Genomic DNA, 24,401 nt, shown 5'->3' with positions numbered 1-24,401 from the left:
AAAGGGCTCTCAACAGGATAGCGTGCTTAGTTTGAATTTTCAAAAATCAAAAAACCTATAAGAGGTACCTCTTTGCACTTTTTTCAGTTTTGAGCAGAAAAAAAGGGCTGTTTTTAATAGCCTATCTTGTAGAGAATCCTTCAAGGGTCAAGAATCTGCCGTCCTTTCCCTTCTAGCTCTTTTAGTTCAGGAGTTATTAGCGTTCAAAGTTTAATTTGATTTCGCAGGAAAAAGTTCTTCGGCCAAAAAATTTTTGACTGAAAAGTTCGGCCCTGTTCTTCGACCCAAAAAATTTTAACACAAAAAGTTCGGCCCTGTTCTTCGGCCAAAAATATTTTAACTTAAAAAGTTCGACCCTGTTCTTCAGACAAAAAATGTTATAAATTATTTCAAGTTTTGCAGAATAAAGAATGTTGAAATAAAAATTTGTTCGTTTCACGACCCAAAAATTTAAAAAAAGCGTAAAAAATAACAATTTTTGAAGGGCATTTTAGGGCACTTCCAGATAGTTTAGCGCATTAAAATGGCATGAATTGTGTAGGGCGTCTCTTGAACTATAAAATGGCGTTGAAAAAGTCAAAAAAAGTGTATTAGTTTGCGAGATACAGGGTGTTTTCCACAGCATGTTTTCAAAATTTGCAAAAAAGGCCGATGTTTGAAGGGCATTTTAGGGCACTTCCAGAACGTTTAGCGCATTAAAATGGCATGTATTGTGTAGAGCGTCTCTTAAACTATAAAATGGCGGTGAAAAACTCAAAAAAAGTGTAATAGTTTGCGAGATACAGGGTGTTTTCCACAGCATGTTTTCAAAATTTCCAAAAAAGGCCGATGTTTGAAGGGCATTTTAGGGCACTTCCAGAATGTTTAGCGCATTAAAATGGCATGTATTGTGTAGAGCGTCTCTTAAACTATAAAATGGCGGTGAAAAACTCAAAAAAAGTGTAATAGTTTGCGAGATACAGGGTGTTTTCCACAGCATGTTTTCAAAATTTCCAAAAAGGCCGATGTTTGAAGGGCATTTTAGGGCACTTCCAGAACGTTTAGCGCATTAAAATGGCATGTATTGTGTAGAGCGTCTCTTAAACTATAAAATGGCGGTGAAAAACTCAAAAAAAGTGTATTAGTTTGCGAGATACAGGGTGTTTTCCACAGCATGTTATCAAAATTTCCAAAAAAGGCCGATGTTTGAAGGGCATTTTAGGGCACTTCCAGGACGTTTAACGCATTAAAATGGCATGTATTGTGTAGAGCGTCTCTTAAACTATAAAATGGCGGTGAAAAACTTTTAAAAAATGTATTAGTTTGCAAGATACTGGGTGTTTTCCACAGCATGTTTTCAAAATTTCCAAAAAAGGCCGATGTTTGAAGGGCATTTTAGGGCACTTCCAGAACGTTTAGCGCATTAAAATGGCATGTATTGTGTAGAGCGTCTCTTAAACTATAAAATGGCGGTGAAAAACTCAAAAAAAGTGTATTAGTTTGCGAGATACAAGGTGTTTTCCACAGCATGTTGCCAAATTTTCATATGACATTGTCAATATTTACTTGAGTCTGTTGCGCCTGTTTTTAGCAAAACCCACTTGTGATGTCAATATTTACCGTTCATTAAGACATGTTTAATCTTTATTGTTGCTTAACTCAGGTATTTAATCATATACCACTAAAATATATAAGCTTACAGTTATCACTTTGTGAAATATTGTGTACGAAAATGTTTAACGCGGAGAAGTTGGAAGATGAGCGTCAACGCCTAGCAACTGGAGATTTTCGTAGAGGATTTGGTTTATTTAAAGGCTACACGATGCCGGAAAGCTTCCAGGAAATCCAGCAAGCAATAGAAGACTTTAAAGTATATGACGATGATGTTTGGATAACATCATTCCCAAAGTGCGGGACGACTTGGTCACAAGAATTGGTCTGGTGTGTTTTGCACGATCTAAATTTGGAAACCACTAAAGAAGAAACTGATTTACGCATGCCTTTCATCGAGTAATAAGCTATTTTAAAGCATTTAGGTTTATAATTATTGAAGTATTGTTATTATTACAGGTTTTGTTGTATTCTTTGTCCACAAACCTTTAAACATTCCGGGTCAAGATATGATCCAGGTTACTTAGAAAAATCTGTTGAACTCGCACGTGATGCAAAACGTCCCCGAATTTTGAAAACTCATTTACCGTTTGAGTTACTGCCTAAGCAAATACAAACTTTTGAGAGAAAACCAAAGGTAATTCTTAAAATAAATTCCATAATATATTTCAACATGCTTTACAGATTGTCCATGTTTACCGAAATATGAAAGACACTTGTGTTTCGTATTTTCATCATCAAAGATTACTAGAAGGATTCCGGGGCGATTTTGACCTGTTCTGGAAACTTTTCATCACAGGCAAATGTATATTTATCCTACTCTTTCAAACCAACGCATGTTTTCCTGTACACATTTAAATTTCAGTGAATTATACACCAATGACGGATAACATTCTAAGCTATTGGAAACATCGCAACCGTGATAACATTCTTTTCATTCGATTTGAAGATATGAAAGCAAATATTCGATCTGTAATTGCTAGTGTTTGCGAATTCTTCAACAAATCTTTTTTGGAAAAAGATATAGAAAAGTTGTTGGAGTATTTATCCTTCGACGTAATGAAAAATAATCCGTATGTTGATAAACATCGCGTTTTAGAGTATTGTAAGGCGATAGGCGTGTGTTCAAATGCAGAAGGTAATTTTATTCGCCAAGGTAAAACCGGTGGTCATAAAAGCGATATGAGTAAAGACGTGGAAGACATTTTTGATCAGCACCTTAAATCAAAGCTGATTGGTACCGGTTTGAATTTGTAGAATATAAAAAGTCAGCCAAGAAATGATGAAAAATACCTTGTATATTCTTTTATTCCTTTTCATAAGCAAGAAACATTTGTAATATAAAAATGGTATCGTCAATCTCAAACTCAACAGCATTAATTTTTTCTAAATTTAATTCAATCCGTGCTAATATTTCACGTTCAGGCGGAGAAATCATTCCTTCAATCTAAAACAAGCAAAAAACAAGTTTAATCAAAACAAAACACAAAACTATTATATAATTACATCAGCCAGTTGTTCATTAGGTGCTCCCTGACTCTTTACGGTCAGAAGCAGCGTGTCAACCTTTTGTTTCTTATCGATAATACGCTTATTAAACTCATGTTCGTGAAACTTTCTGGTCAACATATTGTACATAGTCTTGTAGCACAAATCCAGCACCATGCGCACAACCCTCGCTAAATTAATATGAAAAAGTGTAAATGATTTCGCCGCTCCGACGGCCATAGGTTTGCGCAACTCATGAATATCAACAAAGTTTTCCTCTAGCAATTGATAACTAATGCGTTTGGCTTCTTTTGCTGGAATCATAGCAAATTTCTGAATATTATCCGGTTCTATGTATCCTTTCGCTTTAATCAAACGAAATATTCTCGCAGCTTTTGATCCAAAACGCTCCAGGACGATTTGATCGATTGTCTCCCACGCTAACACTGTAAATATTTGCTTCATGTTTATCTGATACGAGCCACCACTAGCTTCTCCGACTTTTAGAATAACATTGCAACAATCCTGCTCAACCACGGATACGTAATTATCAAAAAACGCAACTAGGTTTGGGAATTTATTCATTTTTCTAATGATATCCTTGACTTCAAGGATTGGAATTGGATTGGATGCATGTGTCCATGGCTCATTTCGAATGTACATCTGTTGTAGTAATATCCTTATCACTTCCCCAGCTTCAGGATCAAATTTATTCCTAATTGCACTCACAATCTGTGCATCTCTCATATCTTGATGAAATCTATCATGATTAATGTTCCAGTAGATATTTTTGTCTGGATAAGTTGGGTTTGTATTAGTGCCAGCAATTTGCTCAGACAATATTTTGATATTTATCTCAGGTTGAATGTATTTTTGACAGTCTGAGATTGTTGGTTCAGGCACTGGTTTTTCATCGGCATCAAATGGTACTCTTTCAATGTATTTAGCTATAATAAGTGAATAGAATTTATCTCTTAGTTCTGTAAAAGGCACATTTTTCTCTTGTTCTTTGATTAGTCTGTCTTGGGTTTTGTAGAGCACTTCAGACATACAAGCATATCCATTCTGGATGATTTCTTCAAGCATAATTTCAGTTTCTTCTCCAAATTTTTGTTTAATTAGACTTATATAGGCTGGATATCTGACAATCAATAAAATTTTATCATATAGTAATGTGTAATTTGCAATATTGTGGTTTTTGTTAGGCTTGAAGGAAACCAGACCATATTTTATCAACACACAGAGTGACTCTTTGACCTAAAATATAAATATAAATAGTTTTATATAAGTGGGCGGTATTATTATCAACTTACTTTCGATAATGGTAAATCTGTGCCCTTTTTAATGTACAACAGAGGGCTGGAACCATGTGTATGTAAATAATGTGCGATTTGTTTAACGATATCACCAAAACGTTCTTTGATTAATAAACAGACTAATTTCCCTAAGTTCATAGACATTATTCTTACTTTTGCAGTAATTACTTTGCAAACTTTAGTATTTTACTTCTAAAACGCATTCAAAATAATATTAACCTCAACAAAAATATTGTTCCACACGTAAACTGAGTTGCCTATGCTAGCACAACATGCAAATAATTTTAAAAACAAAATCAACAAAGACAATTTTGATGATTATTTATTATTTACTGCTGCATAGTACGGTGTTGGATGTTATTTATGCCACAACCTTAATAACACCCACACGCTATTATCCAGAAAAACATTTGAATATTACGTAATGTTTTTTACGACAACCGGACTTATTTTTCAATTGTAATTGTATTTAATATATATTCAAACTACGTAATAATTGGCAGTTGCAAAAAGAATTAATTTCGCAAAATAAAGATTATAAATTAAAATCGATGAGCAAATATTATGAATATTTAACGGCAACCTACTTAAACCAATAACGCGAGTTATGCGCATTACATCAAATGCACACAATAAAACTTCTAACTGCTTTAAAATTGCAATTAAGGCGTTGTAAATTAATTTATTACAACATTGCAGACGTATTGGATGCCACAAAACAAATACTTACTTTCTATTAATGGAAACCCGCACAAAACATTTATTTTTGTGTCATATTCTTTAGAAAAAGCCAATTTTATCTTATTGTGTGCCAGTAAGTGTATTTTTCGGGGGGTGTTTGGGTGCATACCAGACAATTTTAATACCTGCCTATTGTGGTCACTTCCTGTCTCATTGTACAACTTTTAAATACCTTTTAAAGTCACTTCTACCGACATATCACATTTTTAATCTTTGGGTAATTTAGTAAATTGACGAAAAGGAAAATGGAATCATAAAAGTTTATTTGGTTTTCATTAAGTTATAATTACTTATTTTTATTTATAACTTATTTTTCCATTTAATTTTTAATTTGACATGAATGGAAATAAATAACGTAAAAGTTTAATAAACGTTGATACGCATCTACGCATGCGCAGCTTCTATAGCGTAAACGATAGTGAAAGCATTTTCAGCGAGAGCTGCAGCCGAAGTTCTGTGGGCGCCCATTGAAGCTCTTCTCTTCTCGTACACTCCGTCCTCCCTCAAGTCGCGAGTCAAAGAGGCAACCGATGGTCGGGTAATACACGCTCAGTAGCGCTCTGACACCGGTCGTGAGCACGCGTGCCGGCTTAGTTGGTAGTTGGCTGTTCTTTATGATTCCATGCTAAAAAATTTGCCGCGTGTGCCAGTGCGATGTAATCAATACACAAGGGTACTTCATAGTGATGCTGAGAGATTAATTCTTGGGTGGCTTCGATCCACAGTCAGCTGTTGTGCGCAAGAGATCTCCGCAGCATCCAATTAGATTCGATTCAGTGCTATCACAGGGTGAGTTAAATATTTACGCATTTATTTTGACTGAAAATGATGAGTATGAATTTAATTTTATTTCGACTCGTGTAATTTTAATCTGATAAACTAGATTTGAAGTAAAGACCCTTTGAGAAATGGGTTGGAAGGGTGTGGTGCTCTTTTTATCACATGAGAAATCGTTTTCGCACTTTTTTCGCTCGTGTTTCGCTGATAGTTGATTTGTGTTAAATGTAAATTCGTTTTTCAATTTTTTTTCACACTAATTGGTAGGAAATTTCGAGATTATTAAGATTGTAATAATTGTAATTTACATATGCATCGGCTAACCAACATGGTTGGCAATCACTACTGCGTGTATCACTACAGATCGCCATTAAACTTGAAAGTTTTCAGAGCATGCGAATAACGAACGTTATAAACTCATCAACGCGATATTTATATGTGCTGCTATTTAGTCAGATAGGTGATTTCAGCACGCTAATTCCAATACTCGCACAAATATGCTCACAGCCGAATTCATTCTTTACTCATACACTGATAAGAATGGCGAATGTATAATTATCATAATTTGAACACCTACAATGCTACAATCATTGCATATTTTAGCGACTGGATTTTGCGAATGCGTCAGTTTTTTATCAGCATCACTGCGAATTGCGTAATTTGTAAGTTGAAAAATGCGCTGATAAGAAGTAAACAAATCTAGTGTATCTAGAATGCTCCGTTTGTGACATTGATGCATTCGTATGGTTTAAAAGTTTTTGAAATTTTAATTTATCCATTGCTCAGATTGCGTTGACAGCGTGAACACAAGTCTGTGCCGTTTGTCAGCCGAACAATGGCCGAAGTTCCGTAACGGCGAATAGTAATAGTAATGTAGATGTTGATGCAGTTTATTTCCCCGCTGTGATGCATTTTGTTTACACTTGTGTTGCCTCCTCGAGTTGTATACAAAAACGGTTATCGCCAACGTTTCATTTATGTAACCGTACAGGAAAATCAACAACAATACACGTCTAGCAGGTGTGTGGCAAAGAGATTTCCATGACATTACATGCTACCAATATATTGAATCATGTCATAAACGTAAATGACTGAATGTGATCTGATTGTAACGGCGAAAAATGCCCCTCGAAGCATGAAAGTTTAGCCTTCTTGCGTTCTAAATAGCAACTAAATATTATTTATGTGCGCGCATGCATTGCTTATATGCAATTATTACGAGCGTACGAGTGGAGGAGCACAATGCAGTTAGGAATATATAATTGTTTGGTGGTAATCGAACAGACGGCAAATATGTGGGCGTAATTCTAATTCATCTAATTCGATAAAGTGTGTAATTCAATTTGGCCCAAGTGGAGCTTCTTCGGCGCGGTCAATTTGTGCGTGCTTGCTTTATTAATGCGTGAAATTAGGTCATATTCCGGCTTTTAAATTTGTTTTCTCCGCGTGCACTCACACATTAAACTTTGTCGCACGACGATCATTTCAAAGTGGCTGTAACTCTATACGTTTTCGTATTATGATACGGGAAGAAAAACAAACTTTTAAGCACGCACTGAGATCATTTTCAATATATGCTTAGTCGCTTATTGTTTTTTCTTCTGTTTAATTAATTATTTGTCCATATTATTTATTTCTGAAACAATAATATGACTTTCTAAGCTTAAACTTGCTCCACAAATGTTTTGACAAAGCATAAATTAATTAACGACATATTTTATTGTCTGCGGCGTAATTTTATTGTTCAATTGTGTATATCAACACTAATTACGCGGAATGTTTATTGTTTTTGCAACAGTAATGTGTAAATATCGCTTAGGTAAGCTGCATGTCAATTTTAAGCGAAGTGATTGATGTAAAATGCTCGACGGCAAGGTTCACGCGAAGGCATATGATGTTGAACACCTTGATTTGAACGAAAAGCTGCACTACTCTCAATTAAAACTTATCCAATTTATGCACTACAACTACATTTACTACAGAATGTGCAAACAAGTATTTCGGCGATGGGGTTTTTGATAGTTAAGTGCATTTTATCAGAAACACTTTGTATTTAACCTCTAGCATAAAACACTTTCAAGGATATTGAAATTTTTACGAATTTTACAAAGTATACACGTAAAAAGCACCCTGAAAGTTGTAAATTTTGTATTTTCATGAAATAAATTAAAGTTTGGAATGGTTAACAGTTTCTAAATTTAATGAATCGAAATTTCTTGGTCCGTACAAGGCACTGCCTTAGTTTAATGGCGGATTTAATGGTGCAATGAGATTTCACGATGAAAGCCCGTTATTAACTAATATTATATACAATTTTACTAAAACTACACGTTTTATGGAAGAGTGCGTCCAGTATCAATTGATTGATTGTATACCAAGCTAACCAGCGGTTAAATAAATCAACTTTTACAATCCAGTATATGATTACAGCTGTTTAATCAGCTAATCGAATGTTTCATGCAACATTTAATGCGCTATTAATTAACATAACTATTATATTGTTATATCACAGAGTTATTTTGAGTTATTGCTTTCTAACAATTTGTTTAATTAATTAATTAACATTTGTAGCGACACATAGTAAATTATTGAAAATAATTATGATGTGCGCAGTTTGGAGTGAAATATCCATAACTGTTTTGTTTGCAAACAATCTCAACAGTATTAGACAATCATTTATTTCTATTATACGCCTCGGTTCTCTTTGTGTGCTGCATATGGTAAGACAAGATGAAGGATCAGCGAAACTCTTTGTTGGATAAACAACTCTATGCATATTACCTAATATCATATTAAAATATTATACCGCAGAGGAATGATACGAAATTAACTAAATCAGTATGTGCGATCTATAAATGGTAGGTATAAGCAGATTATGAATTTATCCGATTAGAATCCGATTTAGACAAAAAAGTACCCAGCATGCAATAATTGATTTTCGCTTGCTTTTGTCTCAAAAATGACGTAAACTAGTGTTGAATAACGTCCGCGCGAATAAAAACCAATTTTAATTCCTTCACCGCTTCATTTGTTTACCAACAAAACGAAATCTAGTTAAACTCGAAGTTTGTTCATTGCAGACAGTATATTAATCTTCATTAATGTAATTAGTGCGATGCTATGGAGTGTGATTGCTCCTCACAAATGCAATGCATGCACCAGTGGCACTGGTTGCTTTCGTTTCTTCTGTATAATTCTCTGAACGCACTTAGGTGATGAATGCGAGGGCACGAGTGCGTGAGGACATTAGTCCACTTGTTTATTTATAGCGAGATCTTCACTGCTAGACACTCTCCGACGAAGTGTGTTATTCTTTTGGCATGAAACTGACTCTTGCTTCCGGTTTTTCGCTGTATTTATGTTCGCAGCGCGACAATGTCACACCGATTTTATTCCACACGCATGAAATGAAAACTTTTATTACAACTTTTCCCGATTGCACTTTATTAATCATTAGTGCGTTGGACCTAACAGGTTTCTTTTATCTAATGAACAATAATATAATTACACTTTTTTACGATTGCAATTTATTGCACTGCGAGCTGCATATGAAATTAATTACTCTCATTTTAACCGTTGTGTTTTTTTTTTCCTTCTTGGCACGAACATAGTATTTACTCATGGTACGCATGCGTTTAGAAAATTCATTTATGTGCTATACCAGTATAGCTTTCCTCATTTAGCATTATTGCTCTTCACATAGTTAATGAAAGAAACGCGCGTATTGGGCGGTTTCGTGAATTACACGACGCACCGACCAGAGAGAAAGAACCGCTGATATGTATAATAAATAAGTAGAGTGTAAAGTAGCGTGTGGTTTTCATACGAGTGTTGTATGGAAAATGAATTAACGCTGATCTTCATTTCTATTAGCCAACCTCGACCACCAAATTTTTTGTGTAAAAAACATGTAGGTATTGCTTCCTGTTAAAATCAAGTTGGCAGTAAAATTGTGTTTTGTATGACTGGAAATGACTGGAATTATGTCATTATCATGTTCAAAATGAAAGGCAGCGCAGTAAACAAGTTTGTTTAACTTGCAGGTATCTCTAGCAATTGATAAGGATGTCTTGCGCATATCGCGGAGCGACAATGGTCGCGCGCAATCGAAATAGTTGGGGCCCGGTGACCACATCGCCGACGACATTCCACCGAATGGAACCGCCCGACGAGGAGTACGCTGAAGAATACACCGAGCGTATGATGTCTGCGCAAATGCGACAATTGGATCCACTTAAAGAGGATTTAGCCGAGTGGATTAATAAAACATTAGGTGAGTTTATTGTACTTTACTTTCTTTTTTAATAAGTTAAATCTTTTGAAACTTACGTAAAGTTTTAAAAAGATTGTCACTCTAGATTAACACGTTTGAATCTGTATTTGCCAGTAAAACAATTTGATAATATCTACGTATATGTTGTAAGAAAGACTTAGAGAGAAAAGGAAACATTTTGTATTTGTTGTCCAGAAGTAAGCTACTTGATTGTTACGCACGCACTTTTCTTCTTGTGCGTTCGAAGCCATTCATATGTTGCTCGCATGTTCAGATGTATAATGTCTACATCCGGTACGTCAAACAAGAAACAAGCACGACCATTGTCGAAAAAATCGTCTTGTACATGTTTTAAACGCGTTGTACACATTATTCGCCACGTATTCATGAAGATATTCAAAAAATATTCTTTAAATCACTTTTCCTAGGCGCAGTTATGTCTACAATCCAGTTTGAAGTTATGCTAGGTCGGAAGGAGGTCTAAAACGGTACCAATTTTTTAAAAACGTCTTCAATCTGTGTGGTGTGGGATATTAATATGGTCGTCACACCATGTGGACGTACACATTATACGCGTATATCACAAGCAACCGAAACAATTGAGTGCACACCCCTCATTCTTGTTCGTTCTTGTTCATAATTCGTCGTGTCCGATGGAGCAGCATTGTTTTGACGGCGATAATAGCGGAAATGAGCGTCGTGATTATGTCTATCGCATAATATATTAGGTATGAATCAGATTTTGATTCGGATGCCAATGTAAGCAATGAAATTCTTTTTCTATTTATTTGTAATCAATGAAAAGTTTCGCACATGTTACGATTCTAGCAATGTAGGTCATTTCTCTGCGATTCTCACGACACTGCACTGCCTGGTACATGAAATTAATGCGTTGTTTTTATTTATACACAGCGTATTACGTCATGCATAATAAAATGTTTTTTTGATTGTCGTATTAAGTCGACATCAATTTCTACTATTCGTATTTATCGCAGATGGTTGGATTGTCTAGAAACGAGATAGTGACGCGCCTGGTTCTGGTTTGCCTCATTGACTATCAAAAGGAAATGGTTTAAGAATGTCTAAATACGGATGTAGATGATGCGGCTCTAAGAGATTGAATTAACCATGTCATTTCTATTAGTATTATTGCACGGAAGTCGGTGTACGTTTTCACGTGACAAAGTTTCATTTAATTTAATTTTCTTGGTGTTCATTTCTAGTTAGTCGTTACTTAATTTAATTCAGTTCACATCATGTCAATGCCTTTGCTTGCGCAGGGCTTAAAGTCAAACCTAATTAAATTCAATCACTACGCCGGCGGCTGCAGTTGCGCTGCTGCAACTTTGTTGTTAGTTTACAAGCAAATATGTTACACTTAGTTGTATTTTATGTCCTCTGTAAGTGTTTTCAGTGCAGATAAGTTGCGAAAGGTAATTTTTTTCTCAAATCTTTGCATTGCACAAATATTGCTACAAAGACAACCGTCATAAAGTAATAACCACTCCCAACAGTAACTTTCATAATCATGCGCGTCACATAAACACAATATATCTTAGGTAGTATTGCCTTCTGTCGGCCGTATCACAACAAGCGACATTTATTACTTAAGAATATTTCTCACCAAGCACCACTATATGTAAATCAAGATATATAAATATTGTTTGATCAATAAATTGTTTGCGAAAAATCGAGCGCTAAACATCGGAAAATATCGTTTGGAGACACGCGATAATGCAATATCATGGGATGTAGGAATAGTTAAACTATGCTTACATGCCAAATCAACGTGCACGTAACTCGTGTCTCAAATGACATCAATTTTCTACAAGGAATTTTCTCTAGTTTACCAAATCATTTCTATATAAATCAATCAATCGCTCAGGTAATTATTGTTTGTGACTGACGATGTTTGTGGCGCCATTTTTGTTTTCTACCTCACCTCAATGCAAGAACACAGCCATCGTGCACCATATATGCTCGTGATATTTCTTTCTCCGGAATCTTTAGTGAAAACAAAAGATCATAAACTCGGCTGATCGGTTGGATTTGTTTGCGTTCGCATTGGTGTCGTTTTAAATTTTTCATCGCTGCTCCTGTGAATCGTGCTCCTTACATAAACATCAAAGCAGCTTGTACATAGAAAATGCAATCGAAGAAAACCTGATCCCTTAATGCGCAGACCACACCTTTCGATTTGCGTCGTGCCTCACACTCGCAGCAAAGTTATAATCGAAAAATTGCTATACATACTCTCTCTACAGACGCAGACGCTTAAAAAAGGCAAAAGTTGCTGGTTCGGTAGTCCACAGTAATAGATAGGAGCGATTTTTCGTAACGTTTCGTTTGTTATATTTAAGTTTTGATCGGAGCTTATGGTTATCTGTGTCACGTCATGAATGATCGTGACTTGTGCGCTGGTAACGGACTGGAAATCGAATCTGAACTAGTAAATATAAACACACGACAATAAATTACGTACATAAAGAGTTGCCCTTTCGTTGGTTTCTTTCTTACCAAACGAAGTTTATCTTCATTACCTGTGAGTTTGTGGTAACACTCAAGGTTTAGTGATATTGAACAGATGGTAACTGCAACAAAAACCAGACCTACAGCTTCCCCCATTACAAAATGTTAGTTTAACGACTTTGTAAACAAACAAAAATATTTGTTCTAGGAATCGATTACGTTAGTAGGGACAACTTTCTTCAGGAACTTGACAATGGAGTCATTCTATGCCATCTCGCACAAATTATCGCCGAGCGAGCACAGTTTGCAATCGAAATGGGCACCTACAAAGGGGTATATTTTAAATTTAAATACATTTCACGATTAAATACAATTCATGATTAAATTTCAGCGGGTACCTACCATTCGTGGCAAGTGTTTCGAGAAAGCAATGCGACGAAGTTTCTTTTCCCGCGACAACATGGAGAACTTTATAAAATTCTGTCGTTCCCTTGGCGTTCATGATAATTTATTATTTGAAAGTGATGATCTGGTGCTGCATAATCAGCCGCGGAATGTGATCCTTTGTTTATTGGAAGTGGCCCGCATCGCGACACGATTTGGCGTTGAACCACCAGGTCTAGTTCAGTTGGAAAAAGAAATTGCCGAGGAAGAACGAGAACAGTCTGCTGATTCCGGTTTGAGTTCTCTATTATCTTGGCAATTCCAAGCGTCTAGTCCACCTTGTGAGTCCAAAATGCGCATAAGTAATTCCGCATCCGCCATTTCGTCGTACGCGCATTGGGACGGGCCCCAAATGGTGCTCCTACCGGAAGATCCCAGCGCGAGTGGAGACAATCTCAAGCATATCTTACAAAGCGGCGCCAGTGACGGAGTACCCAGTGATAACACTGAAGATGAATGGTCACGAGGCAGCGGCGAAGATCCCGATCTGGATATTGACGCAACTTCAGCGCCGGAAGTGCGCCGTGGGGAACCGGTTACAGAATTAGACCGAAAGGTCCAACAGGCTACTAGACTCATGCAGAAGAACTGCAATTGTTCCTCTGGAAAGTGTTCCAAGTTGGCGGTGAAGAAGGTCGGCGAGGGGAAGTATAATATTGCTGGTCGAAATGTTTTTGTGCGCGTGAGTAATCTAATTAGCGCAAAATTAGTTCTTGTTTCATGTTAATTTGTGGTTGCAGTTGTTGAAAGGACGTCACATGATGGTGCGCGTAGGTGGCGGCTGGGACACGCTCGACCACTTCCTTCTTCGACATGATCCATGCCAGGTGAAAGTCGTATCTAGGGTTAGCAAAGACCTGTTAGAAAACGAACGCACGCCGGCAACTGCTTCCAAGTACTTGCACATTCGTGCCAAATATCGTAGTCCTCCACCGCTGCGTGAGCCAATCACGCGCTAAGTTTATTTTCTTTCATTTTTATATTTAATCGTACTTTCTTAACATATTTATAAATATTTACCAAACAGTTCAAAGCTTAAGAAGAACCAATTTATTTACTTTAATTATTATTATTTCGATTTGTGTAGTATCTACACGGCAACATTGACTATCTAAAAATTGAATCAATTAGTAACTTGTAGTCATTAGATACACTACTCTTTGTATATATATTTTTATACAAGTATCTTAATATTATAATCGATTCTGATAAAAATTATTTATTTATTTATTACACCGTTTCAGAGTGCACAAAACGCAAACCAAGCAATAATCACCGTAATTAGTTTGATATTTTAACGAAGTTAATCGATATTACTCATTTACTTGATGATTCCAGGAGCACGAAACCGTTATAAAGCGAAAACCGCGAGTGAAGCCAAGGAAAATTGTAAAAGTGCAGAATTTTTCAAGAAAATACACATACTACACATCTTTCGCCAAATTATTGCGTCCTGGCGAAAGTGCATTGTAAGAATTCGTATTTCTGTAGCAGCAATATCTTTTATTTCTATTTCAATTGTGCACACATTATTGCAATTTGAATTTGCGTTTCATAATTTTCATTAAAAAATTAAAATATATTTTTTGGTAGCATATACATTTCTCATTAAATTATATAAAGATGTTATACAAATAATTAGCCCTTGGGAAGACGCAGAAACGTATCATCCAGATTTTACATTCGGTGCATATACGACATAAAATAGCTCTAATTTTAACATTGTAATTTATTTAGCGTTTTTAGCGTGTCGCATTATTGGCATTTTGCAAAAATGGCGACAAATAAATAAATACACGCACACTACTCCTTGGAAAAATGTAAGTACTTACCAATGCCTTCCGATACACAAGGGCAAATTGTATAAAAATGCAAAACGTTAATTTAATCATGATCAGCGAGACATGTATTATATATGTTATGGTGTAAAAGCGATTCATGGGCTTTACTTTTTCTTTTTACCTAATGTGAGGGTATGGTGGCTGTTGCTCGTCATTTGCGAATGTTGTGACTTGCGCCGATTGAATTCGATGATGTCGTCCTCCATTTTCTTCCGTTGCTCGTCGATTTTCTTCTTTTCATCCTGGTGATCTTTTTTCAGCTTATCGAATTTTAAATGCAACTGAAATTATTGCTTTTAGTACAAAGTACTATGTATTGCCCATACATTTTCTACTTACCTCCTTCTCAGCATCCTTTAATTCAGCTTCCTTCTCTTTGACGCGCACAACAAACATCTGCCGCATTTCGTCCTCCTTCTGCTGCAGTTCTTGCAAGTGATTCGTACGCTTTGCTTCGAATGTTTGCTGGAAGCTGACTGGTTTATTGTCAGCATCCACATCACTGAAACCCATCTGTTCCAGGCGCCTTTTGCGGTATAATTCGTAGTGCAGGCAATGAGTCTTCTCGCGCATGTCCTCCATGTTGGTGCGAATGAGCATCTCACGCAATTTGACAAAGTCACAGTGAGATTCGTTCTCCACCTGCACCGTACCCCAGGGATATTGTCGCGCGCGAACCATTTTATTCCCGACACGCATGAAATCCGTGCTGCCGACGACAGCAAACGGAATATGCGTGTTCATCGTTGAATTTACCTCAGACACGGACTCGTCGTCAATGGGAAACTCGTAAATGTTGACGTCGTTGTTCTTCAGTTCTTCAACAATTTTCACCTTGAATTTTTGAAGCTCAGCCTTTGAGATTGTGTCTGCCTTTGCAATAATAGGTATTATGTTGACTTTCTGGTCTAGTTTCTTCATGCAGACCAAGTCAATTGACTTGAGTCCATGACCAGTGGGGCAGATGAAGTACAAACAGACATGGATTCTGTTGTCATTGTAAGATGTGAGGGCCCTCTTTATCTTCAGTTCCTCCTGCAGGAAATTCTCAAACTGGTTGTCAATGTAGTCCACCACAGACTTGAAACTGTCCTCCTTGTTGATTTGATCTCCATAACCAACTGTGTCAACAATAGTGAGCTTAAGCCTAACATGGCTCTCCTGCAACTCATAGGTGTGGGCCTTCAGTTTTACATTTGGTAGTGAATGTGGACTGGGACTGGATTCAAAGTTTGTGTTGAATAAAGAATCCATTAATGTGGATTTGCCCAAACCAGTTTCACCTAGAATGTGATTCATAATGATAAAATAAATTAAATTCCATAATTGTGATATCTGTGCTTACCAATGCACATAATGTTGAACACAAAGCCATTTTGCACACTCTTTGAGACTAGTTGATCCGGCAGGCTATCAAACCCAACATGTCCAGATAACTTTAGTTTTCTCACTTGTTCTTCAACCTAAAATTAAATAAACAATACATAAACATAAACAATAACTTGACAACGCCCTTTCGGGCATTCGGGGAAAACCATAGGCCACAATGTAATGCAAAGCGTAAAATGGCTTTCAAATGCTTGACTTTCTTCTGCAGTGCAGTAAAATATAATATTGGTTTAAAATTTGCCGGTTTAATTTCAAAACTTACCGAAGGTTTTTCAACTTCAAGACCGCCAGCCATCTTGGAAGAGTATCGCAACTAAAGTGATACCAACACGCCAAACAGGGGCAACACTGTTGTTAGTGCGCCTAATGTGTTTTGGGTTTTTCAGTGTGCGACTGCTGCGATCCTAGCGGCAAGCGGGCAAAGTGAAATACAGAGTGAGAGAACTAATATTTGAAGTTAATCCCACTCACACTGCAGAATGCTAGTTTCGACTTAATTTATTAAAGCAAATGAAGCAATATGTAACAAAACGTGTTGACTGTAGAAGGATTACGAACAAAAAAGAGCTTTGTTCATGTCGACTTTTACGAGCTTAACACCCCCAACAGTGTTGTGTCCGAATTTTGACGAAAATGAACGAGTGTTTTCCGGTTGACAGTGTTGGTATTACTTATTGAAGTTTACGCTAGATGTCGGCCCTCGAAGACACGACTTTGCGCGGTTATCATGGCAACACTGATACCTGCCTGCTGTCAAACGACGATTGTATTTGGTAATTACACACAGTATTTCATTCTAAACTAGTGTGGTTGCGGAGAGTAGCCGAGTTGTGATCTATGCGTAGTATAGCGTTGTCACAGTAGACGAAGTGATGTAAAGGCTATTACGCGAAATCGACGCATCCGTATAGTTCTAACACGCGCCTAAAGTACGCGCGTGTGGGTAGAACCGGCGCATGTTACCATTGAATTGCCCAGAAAACGAGCGATGTGTAGTTTGCGTGCAAGTCATTGAGTATGTGATATTGAGTGAGGTCTTGCACCGCTGGAAACCTAGCAAATAGCAAAAAATGTAACATATCCTCGTTTTTGATGCTACCGAATCAAGTGAACGAATAACTCATTTAACGGCGCGCATCAGACACGCGCGGTTCTCGTTTCCGGACGCATTTTTAACGCATCGCACAAGAATCTCTGAATTGTACAGCAGTATCTTATAAATTCAGCTGCTTTATTGGACATTATTTAATGTAACTGATTGTGATTTGGAAATATTAAATGGTTGGTGCGGTACAAGGCCCACGCGGAGGTGGATATTCTGCGAACAATATCAAGATAACATAAACACTTTTAAAGAGTTAACCTCACAAATCTGTTAATCATAAATCAGCCCTGCTGAATGTGACTGATCAACCCATAACATGGAATATTTACGTCCGTATCTAGAGTAAGTTGTAGTATGCATATTTTTTCGTATATGTCGAAATGAAGGTTTAGCTTGCGTCATGTTTGCATGTAGGAATAAAAAACGGTTTCAATGTTAACCATTTGATTCAAGGTCTTCCAGGAAGAAATCTAACTAAAATGGCTCCTCTAGAACCATCTTGTTGTAATATTTAATTACCATTCTTTTGGCACTAGCGACGTGCACGCTTTTCACGTCATATCATTTAATTGGAACTGTCGTCATTGATCTTGAGCCAAATTTAAAGCCATCGTTTCTGTCGTAATAGTCGTAGGCAATTAATATTATTAGACGCAGTGATAAAAGATAAGGGCTTTGTTGTTGTTGCTGACCCCAATCGTGTTTGGACTATGGCGTGATTTCCACCAAAATCACACAGCACAAAACGTCACTCTTTGTAATTAAGAATTGAAGCAAATAATTCTTATCTATACTTTGAAAGTATTCCATTCATTCAATGAGATAACATTAAGTCGTATGTTGAAATATGTAGGTCTATTTAATAGTAAAACGTAATATCCGGAGTTGGTTTCATTCAAATCTCATGAATTAATTGAGATTCTTACACTTCAAACACCCTGTCTTTAGGCATGTATTAAAAATGAACCGGTACAAATTGCAGAGAGCTCTATTCTTACATAACTTTAACTTTAACGAGTATTCCACGAAAAGTATTATTTGATTGATATACGATTCCATAAATATCGTAATGGCCTTTAATTTTCTTTTTTTTTCACCGTTTTCCAGTTGTTATCTATTGCTTAACACTTGTTCAATGATTTTTAATCACTCCGATTTACTATGGTTTATAATAATAAAAAAATTTGTTCACGTATGATTCGTTTAGCGGTCGTGCTGTGTGTTTGAAAATTTAATGTGCCCGCCTTGAGTGGCACGAAATGGTTTTAAATATTAAATAAATAAGTGGTGCTGTCATTGCTAATGAATTTCTTATCGGTGCGGTTCAAATTTTAAGTATATATTACTCAATCGACAGTTGAACGTGTATTTTTTCATGTTCAAGCTGATACGTTGATACGTTTTAGTGACAAATGCACCTTGCAAACACAGTTGAGTGTGTTTGCTTACGTAATATTTAAAGATTCGTCACGTACTTCTACGTGGAATTTGTATATGACGTGTTAAAACTTATTTTTGAAATTTGATTTATTTAAATATCGCTGTGAGTCATTTTGTATCCGCATAGACAGACATCCAGCGGAAAGGTCAATCATATCGGCGCAGCAGGCAAATGTCAATGAATGTAATTCAAAGTGCATTTCTATTGCTAAATGATAATTAATTGTTGCAGGCATTGGTACATTGTACCCAGAGCAGTATTGCGACTGCTCTTCATATTGCTGAACAATGCCTACTGCATTCCCACCTATGTTGTCTGGATGATTCTGCTCTCGCCGCTGAAGAAAATCAATCCGGATACGTTTTGGCGTATTGAGGGCTATTTCTTTCATTGGTTGTTGGCGATGGTGTCGATGTGGAGTTGGAGCGCTGGATACGATGGTAAATTTGAGTAAATTCGGTTGTTGGCAGAGGGTATTTATGTTTACGTGTGTTTTTAGTGGTTGAAATGGGCGATGATATACATGATTGTTTAGAAGAGCGCACACTTGTGATTGCTAATCATCAGAGCACTGCAGATGTGCCTCTGCTGATGGCTTGCTTCAACCCCAAGAAGGGTGTCACCTCAAATCTAATGTGGATTATGGACAGTCTCTTCAAGTATACAAACTTTGGTATTGTAAGCGTACTGCATCAGGACTTCTTTATTAAATCGGTAAATGGCTTTATATTAATTCATTTCGACTTATTAAATCTATTTCTATTGTGTTTAAAGGGTAAAAGTAGTAGGGAGCAATCAATTCATGAATTAGTAACGCACATATTAGAGTCGTATATTCCGCGGCATCGGAACTGGATGGTGCTCTTTCCTGAAGGTGGTTTTCTTCGTAAAAGACGCGCCGTTTCGCAGAAATACGCTCAAAAAAACAATCTGCCCGTCCTGAACAATGTGTCGTTGCCACGAGTTGGCGCACTGCATGCCATCATGAGTACTGTGGGTCCAGGGCAAGCAGCCAACAACAATGCTGTGATTGAAGGTGTGTAACCCGTCAAATCCTCCAGGCTTTAAACATTTTTAATCTTTGGTTTTATATTTCAGACCGGCCAGTAGCGGTGAAAGCGAAATTAGCCTTCGTACTAGATATAACAGTAGCATATCCCAAGGGAGTACCTTTAGATTTAAAGGATATTATTTTCGGAATTCGGGCGCCATGCAAAACGGTGCTCTTTTACAGGCTGTACTCGTGCCAGGACATACCGCACGACACCGAGGGCCTCTCCAAGTGGCTCTTTGATCGTTTCGAAGAGAAAGAGCGCATGTTGGAAACGTTCTATCGCACGGACGATATCCCCGCCGCCGATTATTGTAAACAGCCAATTCAGCCGAGCGTCGTTGCGCAGGATTGTCTACGTTTCCTTATCTTGCATATATTTTTTTTCACATCCACTTATATCCATGTGCAAATGTTCATGGCCGTGTACGACTATTACAACTATCTGATAAATTAACAAACGGCTGTGCCATCGTTGGTCTATATTTTGGAGATGTACTTTATTTAAGGTGGTGTGTGTTTTGGGTACGGAAAAGAGTATTATGGACTTTTGTGATTTTTGTACCTTGCGCACACACTGCCACGGCGCATGCGCATCACACTGAAATGGTTTGCAACTTGATAACGATGGTCAGCTAGATTTTACATCCAACTAGTCAATTTTTTATTAGTTTTGTGAGATTATGTTAACTCTAATGGTTTAATACTAATACTCGATAACCTTGTGCGTGCGTTTTCATACGTATTCCACACTTATTCATCACGAGAATGGCGGCGGCGAGTGGCACGAGACGAAAATACTTGCCACGAGTTTAGATTTTGTAATAATTGACCAAAAACAGAACTATAACAAATAATAACCAATAATAGCGGATATGTTTAGGTAGATCTTTACAATTGTAATACAATAGGTGATAATAAGTGGTGTGGTTGAATGCAAGGCGTGAAAATGAGGTAGTTTTCTAGACAATTGTTCGTTGTCAGTGGAAGAAGACGACTCTGGTTGTGTTATAAATATTTAAAAAATTCATTTTTGATACGAATTTAGCGCTGTGTGCATGAGCTGCTTGTACAAATACCAATTGCCAAGTAGTTACCGCGCTCTGTTTTATCATTGCTTTGTTATAACAATGTTGTTACTGATTGATTTGAAAAATCGTCGTTTTGGTATACCAAAAATGTCTGTAATGAATGCAGGGTAATATATTTTCTCACTGAACTTTAGAGATATTCTAGAATGAAGCGTGCGCAACACAAAAGGGCCATTAATGTGTGTTATTTATCGGTTATTTCTAAGTGAAACCTTCGATTGCAGCTTGTATTGTGATAACAATCGCCAACTTTAAGAATCAAACTAATTGCTGTCCACACGTCAATTCAATTACAATAACTGAGCGAATGTTTGTTTAATTAAGGCATTTTTATCATTGTGTAAATAATGAATGAGCTTAATTCAGATTCAGTGCTTGACTTGAGCTGATTTATTTCGATGCAATACAATGGACACAATTATAGTGCGCACTTTTATATTACTACCAGGTGGATATATGTGTAAATTTAATGTACACATTGATTATTTAATATTTTTCATACTGAGAAATATTGAAAAAAATGCATATTGAAATACTTGCAGATGGTGTTGAATTTATTTTCTAATACTTACTTACTTGCAGTTCACAGCAGCAGCAGGAAATTGAGGTGTGAGGCAGCTAAGTTATATATGAAGCTGCTTTTATTTGATTTCGTAATTGTATTATTTGACAACAAATTATTACACACCTAAACGTGTCCTGCTTACCGTTAAGAAGCTTAATTTATATTTCATGTTCTGTGTAAGCAATAATTATTCGCGTTGATTTATGTTTGCACCACACCAAGTTACAAGTACAGTGGAGTTGTCAGTGGCTTAGTTCTTTCTGTTCACAATTACACAAATCTGATTTTGTTTCGATATAAAATGAACGCAAAACGTGTGTTTGTTTTGTTACATTTGGAATGCTTTGCATCAAGCTGCTAACTTGAGGTTGTTTTCAATGCGTTTGTTTCAATGTGAATGTGTGTGTGTTTTATACCTTTACACTAACAAGAGTACAGTACAGACAAATATTTTTGGTTTTGTTTTCGTATGCGTTTTCATATAGTACTATTTTCATGATTCTTTTCTTTTCGCTTACATTGGAAATACCTATAATAAAATTACTTATATAATAGTACTTTTCATCCCTAACCATCACAATATAAATGGGTATCGTATAAGTATGTTAAACGTGCTCATTGAATCCTGAAACTTTCGGTTTTGGCTTAATCTCGATCTAACATGCAAGCATTTAATACCACTAATAATAATTCTACTACTAAGCAGGTCAAATTAAACAACGCACTTGATTTTCATGCTTCCATGCTCCCATGTGAATTTTGTGCTAGACGTATTCGATTCTCGGTAAAAACAATTAATTGCACGTTTCGTGAGTGTTCAAATCAGTTTGCTATGTATGTATATGTATGTTTATAGATGCAGGGGATCGGTCTGTCATTCTTCGAACGATTATTGTTCCTCATCGCCGAGCTCGTGCTTGATCTTCGAGAAGTCAAACTCCTCGCCGGTGCCGCGCTTGAAGATATCCAGCACATCCAAGCAGGTAGTCTCAAAATGCGACGTGGCATCGTAAGATTCAGAGATGAAGATTTGCGAGTCGAGGCCGTTGTCGGTCGGCTCGTAGTAATCCGACACGCTGACAAACTTCTGACGCGTCGCGCCGAGCAAATCGAGGCCTGGTTTTATCTCAGCCTCCGGGTTGTTGGTCTCCACTGTGGTAGATATCATCGCAACAAACCAACCCTTAGCGGCTACTTGGTGAGTGTAGCTGACGAGCGAGACGTAGATGTCCGAACTGCGTCCGACCTGCTTTTGCGGAATGATGATCTGCGTACTGAGCGCATCCTTCGTGTTCGGAATCGGATGATCCACAAGGCAGATGCAGCGCACCACTTGGCCCTTCTTGCGAACGCGGTCGGGCACGTAGCTGGGATCGCAGTAGACTTGCTTGCACTTGGCTACTTCGGTTCCGGAACGCACGCCCACCACGCGTCCGCCCTCGCCGAGCACTATTTCATCAATGGGCTTGTCCAGCATGTAAGTACCGCCGTAGATGGCAGACAAACGAGCAAAGCCTGTGATAATTATGAAATTAATACAATTTGCTATTGATCAACATGTAATTAAGATTTAAAGTACCTTGGGGCAATTCACCAAGACCATACATTGGATATAAATACGGCGACTTGCCGTATCGCGCTAGGGAGTCAGAGTACAACTTAATTCTATTGATAGTTTGCAGAGCAGATTGATTGAGGTACTCATCATCCCTGTACAAGGCAAGTGCATGCCCAGTAAAGTCCTGAGTGTTCTGATCCAGGCCAAACTTTTCATAAAGTGCCCTCATGTTAGATTTGGCTGGGTCAAAGTCCTTCCATGTCCGCGGATCTGCCTCCTGGAAGTCCTGCACGTATATTAGGAAATTCCGGAAGCGTCTCTTCTCAAACATGCCCATCAGGTCAGAGGCTAGAGCTTCCTTTTGGTCAACAGGAACCTGCACAAAGAGACATTCAAGAAAACAATTAATGGATGGGTTCCTGCCTAGATGAAAGCATTCAAACCTTGGAGATTTTTCCTCCTTTGTACACATAGCTACCCTCCACAGACTTAAACTCTAAATATCTGGTAACCCCTGTGTGGATTAACAGCTTGACCAGCTGGCCATTGGCCATTAGAAACTTGGGAATGAGGTCGACATTCCAGTCGCGTCCACGCCCGTAGGATTCATCGGGCCCCGGGGTGTTGAATTTGGTGAAGAGATCCTCCAGTGGGCAGATGGAAGCCGAGTCCGCTCCGTAGTATTTGTTGCGGTCAATGTGTAGCACCTTCTTGCCAGAGACCGAGAGCATGCCGCTGAGGATGCACTCCTTCAAGCCGGTGCCCAGCACAATTGCATCGTATTCCTCATCCATGGCAAGAGGGAATGATTCAACTGATGTACGAAATGGAGAAAAACTGTTAACTATTCAATCGGGTTCGTCCCTTCGGCGAGCGACGTTGACAGTGCAGAATAAAAGGCACCAAAGGACACCGACCCACTGACAGTTAATAAAACACTGCGCATGCGGTGTTGTCTAACTGTAAATTTAATACCGTGGCAAAACAAAAAATGCTGCACAAATCTTAATTATACATTAATTTGTAGTCTTAAATTAACAATTAACAATGGATAATACAGGCAAAATTAAATATTTTAAAGATATTGTAATGCATCTTGGAATTTAAGTTTAAATTTTCCATTAACTTTGTAGTGACTGGCAACATGGCTGCGCAAATGGAAACAGGCGACGTCATATGGCAAAAATGCGCGCAAAAATTGAAGCTTCTAATTAATCGGATCAAAATAAATATAGGCAAATGTTAAACTGATTTACATGCGT

The 24,401-nt window shown here is 37.5% G+C and overlaps 6 protein-coding genes across 11 annotated transcripts; 3 read left to right on the top strand and 3 right to left on the bottom strand.

The window, feature by feature from the left end:
* The first annotated feature begins 1,668 nt into the window (after positions 1–1,668).
* On the top strand, positions 1,669–2,882 carry LOC135792414 (luciferin sulfotransferase-like). Its single transcript, XM_065303039.1, has 4 exons — positions 1,669–1,989; positions 2,050–2,227; positions 2,275–2,395; positions 2,456–2,882. Exons 1-4 carry the CDS (start codon positions 1,712–1,714, stop codon positions 2,845–2,847), a joined length of 969 nt encoding a protein of 322 aa, XP_065159111.1. The 5' UTR covers positions 1,669–1,711; the 3' UTR covers positions 2,848–2,882.
* Positions 2,715–4,666, bottom strand: Polr3C (RNA polymerase III subunit C). Of its 2 annotated transcripts, XM_065303038.1 has the most exons (4): positions 4,392–4,666; positions 3,097–4,335; positions 2,884–3,037; positions 2,715–2,808 (listed from the first exon to the last, which is right to left on the bottom strand). In XM_065303038.1, exons 1-3 carry the CDS (start codon positions 4,536–4,538, stop codon positions 2,897–2,899), a joined length of 1,527 nt encoding a protein of 508 aa, XP_065159110.1. In that variant the 5' UTR covers positions 4,539–4,666; the 3' UTR covers positions 2,715–2,808; positions 2,884–2,896. The 2 variants fall into 2 exon arrangements, with proteins under 2 accessions (XP_065159110.1, XP_065159109.1); XM_065303037.1 differs by lacking the exon at positions 2,715–2,808 and having other exon boundaries at positions 2,881–3,037.
* Positions 4,667–5,586: 920 nt separating this feature from the next.
* On the top strand, positions 5,587–14,313 carry LOC135792003 (growth arrest-specific protein 2-like). The gene is made up of 5 exons (XM_065302630.1): positions 5,587–5,924; positions 9,956–10,185; positions 12,863–12,987; positions 13,046–13,780; positions 13,839–14,313. Exons 2-5 carry the CDS (start codon positions 9,978–9,980, stop codon positions 14,055–14,057), a joined length of 1,287 nt encoding a protein of 428 aa, XP_065158702.1. The 5' UTR covers positions 5,587–5,924; positions 9,956–9,977; the 3' UTR covers positions 14,058–14,313.
* A 267-nt stretch (positions 14,314–14,580) lies between these two features.
* On the bottom strand, positions 14,581–16,750 carry LOC135792002 (septin-2-like). 2 transcript variants are annotated; one of them, XM_065302627.1, is made up of 5 exons: positions 16,591–16,750; positions 16,285–16,402; positions 15,279–16,222; positions 15,061–15,220; positions 14,581–14,936 (listed from the first exon to the last, which is right to left on the bottom strand). In XM_065302627.1, exons 1-5 carry the CDS (start codon positions 16,621–16,623, stop codon positions 14,902–14,904), a joined length of 1,290 nt encoding a protein of 429 aa, XP_065158699.1. In that variant the 5' UTR covers positions 16,624–16,750; the 3' UTR covers positions 14,581–14,901. The 2 variants fall into 2 exon arrangements, with proteins under 2 accessions (XP_065158699.1, XP_065158700.1); XM_065302628.1 differs by having other exon boundaries at positions 14,581–15,220.
* Positions 16,751–17,003: 253 nt separating this feature from the next.
* On the top strand, positions 17,004–21,557 carry LOC135791659 (acyl-CoA:lysophosphatidylglycerol acyltransferase 1-like). 4 transcript variants are annotated; one of them, XM_065302124.1, is made up of 5 exons: positions 17,004–17,101; positions 19,106–19,314; positions 19,374–19,588; positions 19,649–19,910; positions 19,973–21,557. In XM_065302124.1, exons 1-5 carry the CDS (start codon positions 17,019–17,021, stop codon positions 20,380–20,382), a joined length of 1,179 nt encoding a protein of 392 aa, XP_065158196.1. In that variant the 5' UTR covers positions 17,004–17,018; the 3' UTR covers positions 20,383–21,557. The 4 variants fall into 4 exon arrangements, with proteins under 4 accessions (XP_065158196.1, XP_065158197.1, XP_065158198.1 ...); XM_065302125.1 differs by lacking the exon at positions 17,004–17,101 and adding an exon at positions 17,113–17,775; XM_065302126.1 differs by lacking the exon at positions 17,004–17,101 and adding an exon at positions 18,887–19,047.
* Positions 21,558–21,639: 82 nt separating this feature from the next.
* On the bottom strand, positions 21,640–24,066 carry Gdi (GDP dissociation inhibitor). Its single transcript, XM_065302123.1, has 3 exons — positions 23,583–24,066; positions 23,161–23,515; positions 21,640–23,096 (listed from the first exon to the last, which is right to left on the bottom strand). Exons 1-3 carry the CDS (start codon positions 23,931–23,933, stop codon positions 22,471–22,473), a joined length of 1,332 nt encoding a protein of 443 aa, XP_065158195.1. The 5' UTR covers positions 23,934–24,066; the 3' UTR covers positions 21,640–22,470.
* Between the last annotated feature and the right edge of the window lie 335 nt (positions 24,067–24,401).

The sequence above is a fragment of the Atheta coriaria genome, unplaced genomic scaffold (genome assembly GCF_025399875.1).
Source record: "Atheta coriaria isolate IRGN ID8LTWV9N9 unplaced genomic scaffold, Caltech_Dcor_3.1 hic_scaffold_5_pilon, whole genome shotgun sequence".
Taxonomy (NCBI): domain Eukaryota; kingdom Metazoa; phylum Arthropoda; class Insecta; order Coleoptera; family Staphylinidae; genus Dalotia; species Dalotia coriaria.
This window is presented reverse-complemented; position numbering and strand designations above follow the sequence as displayed.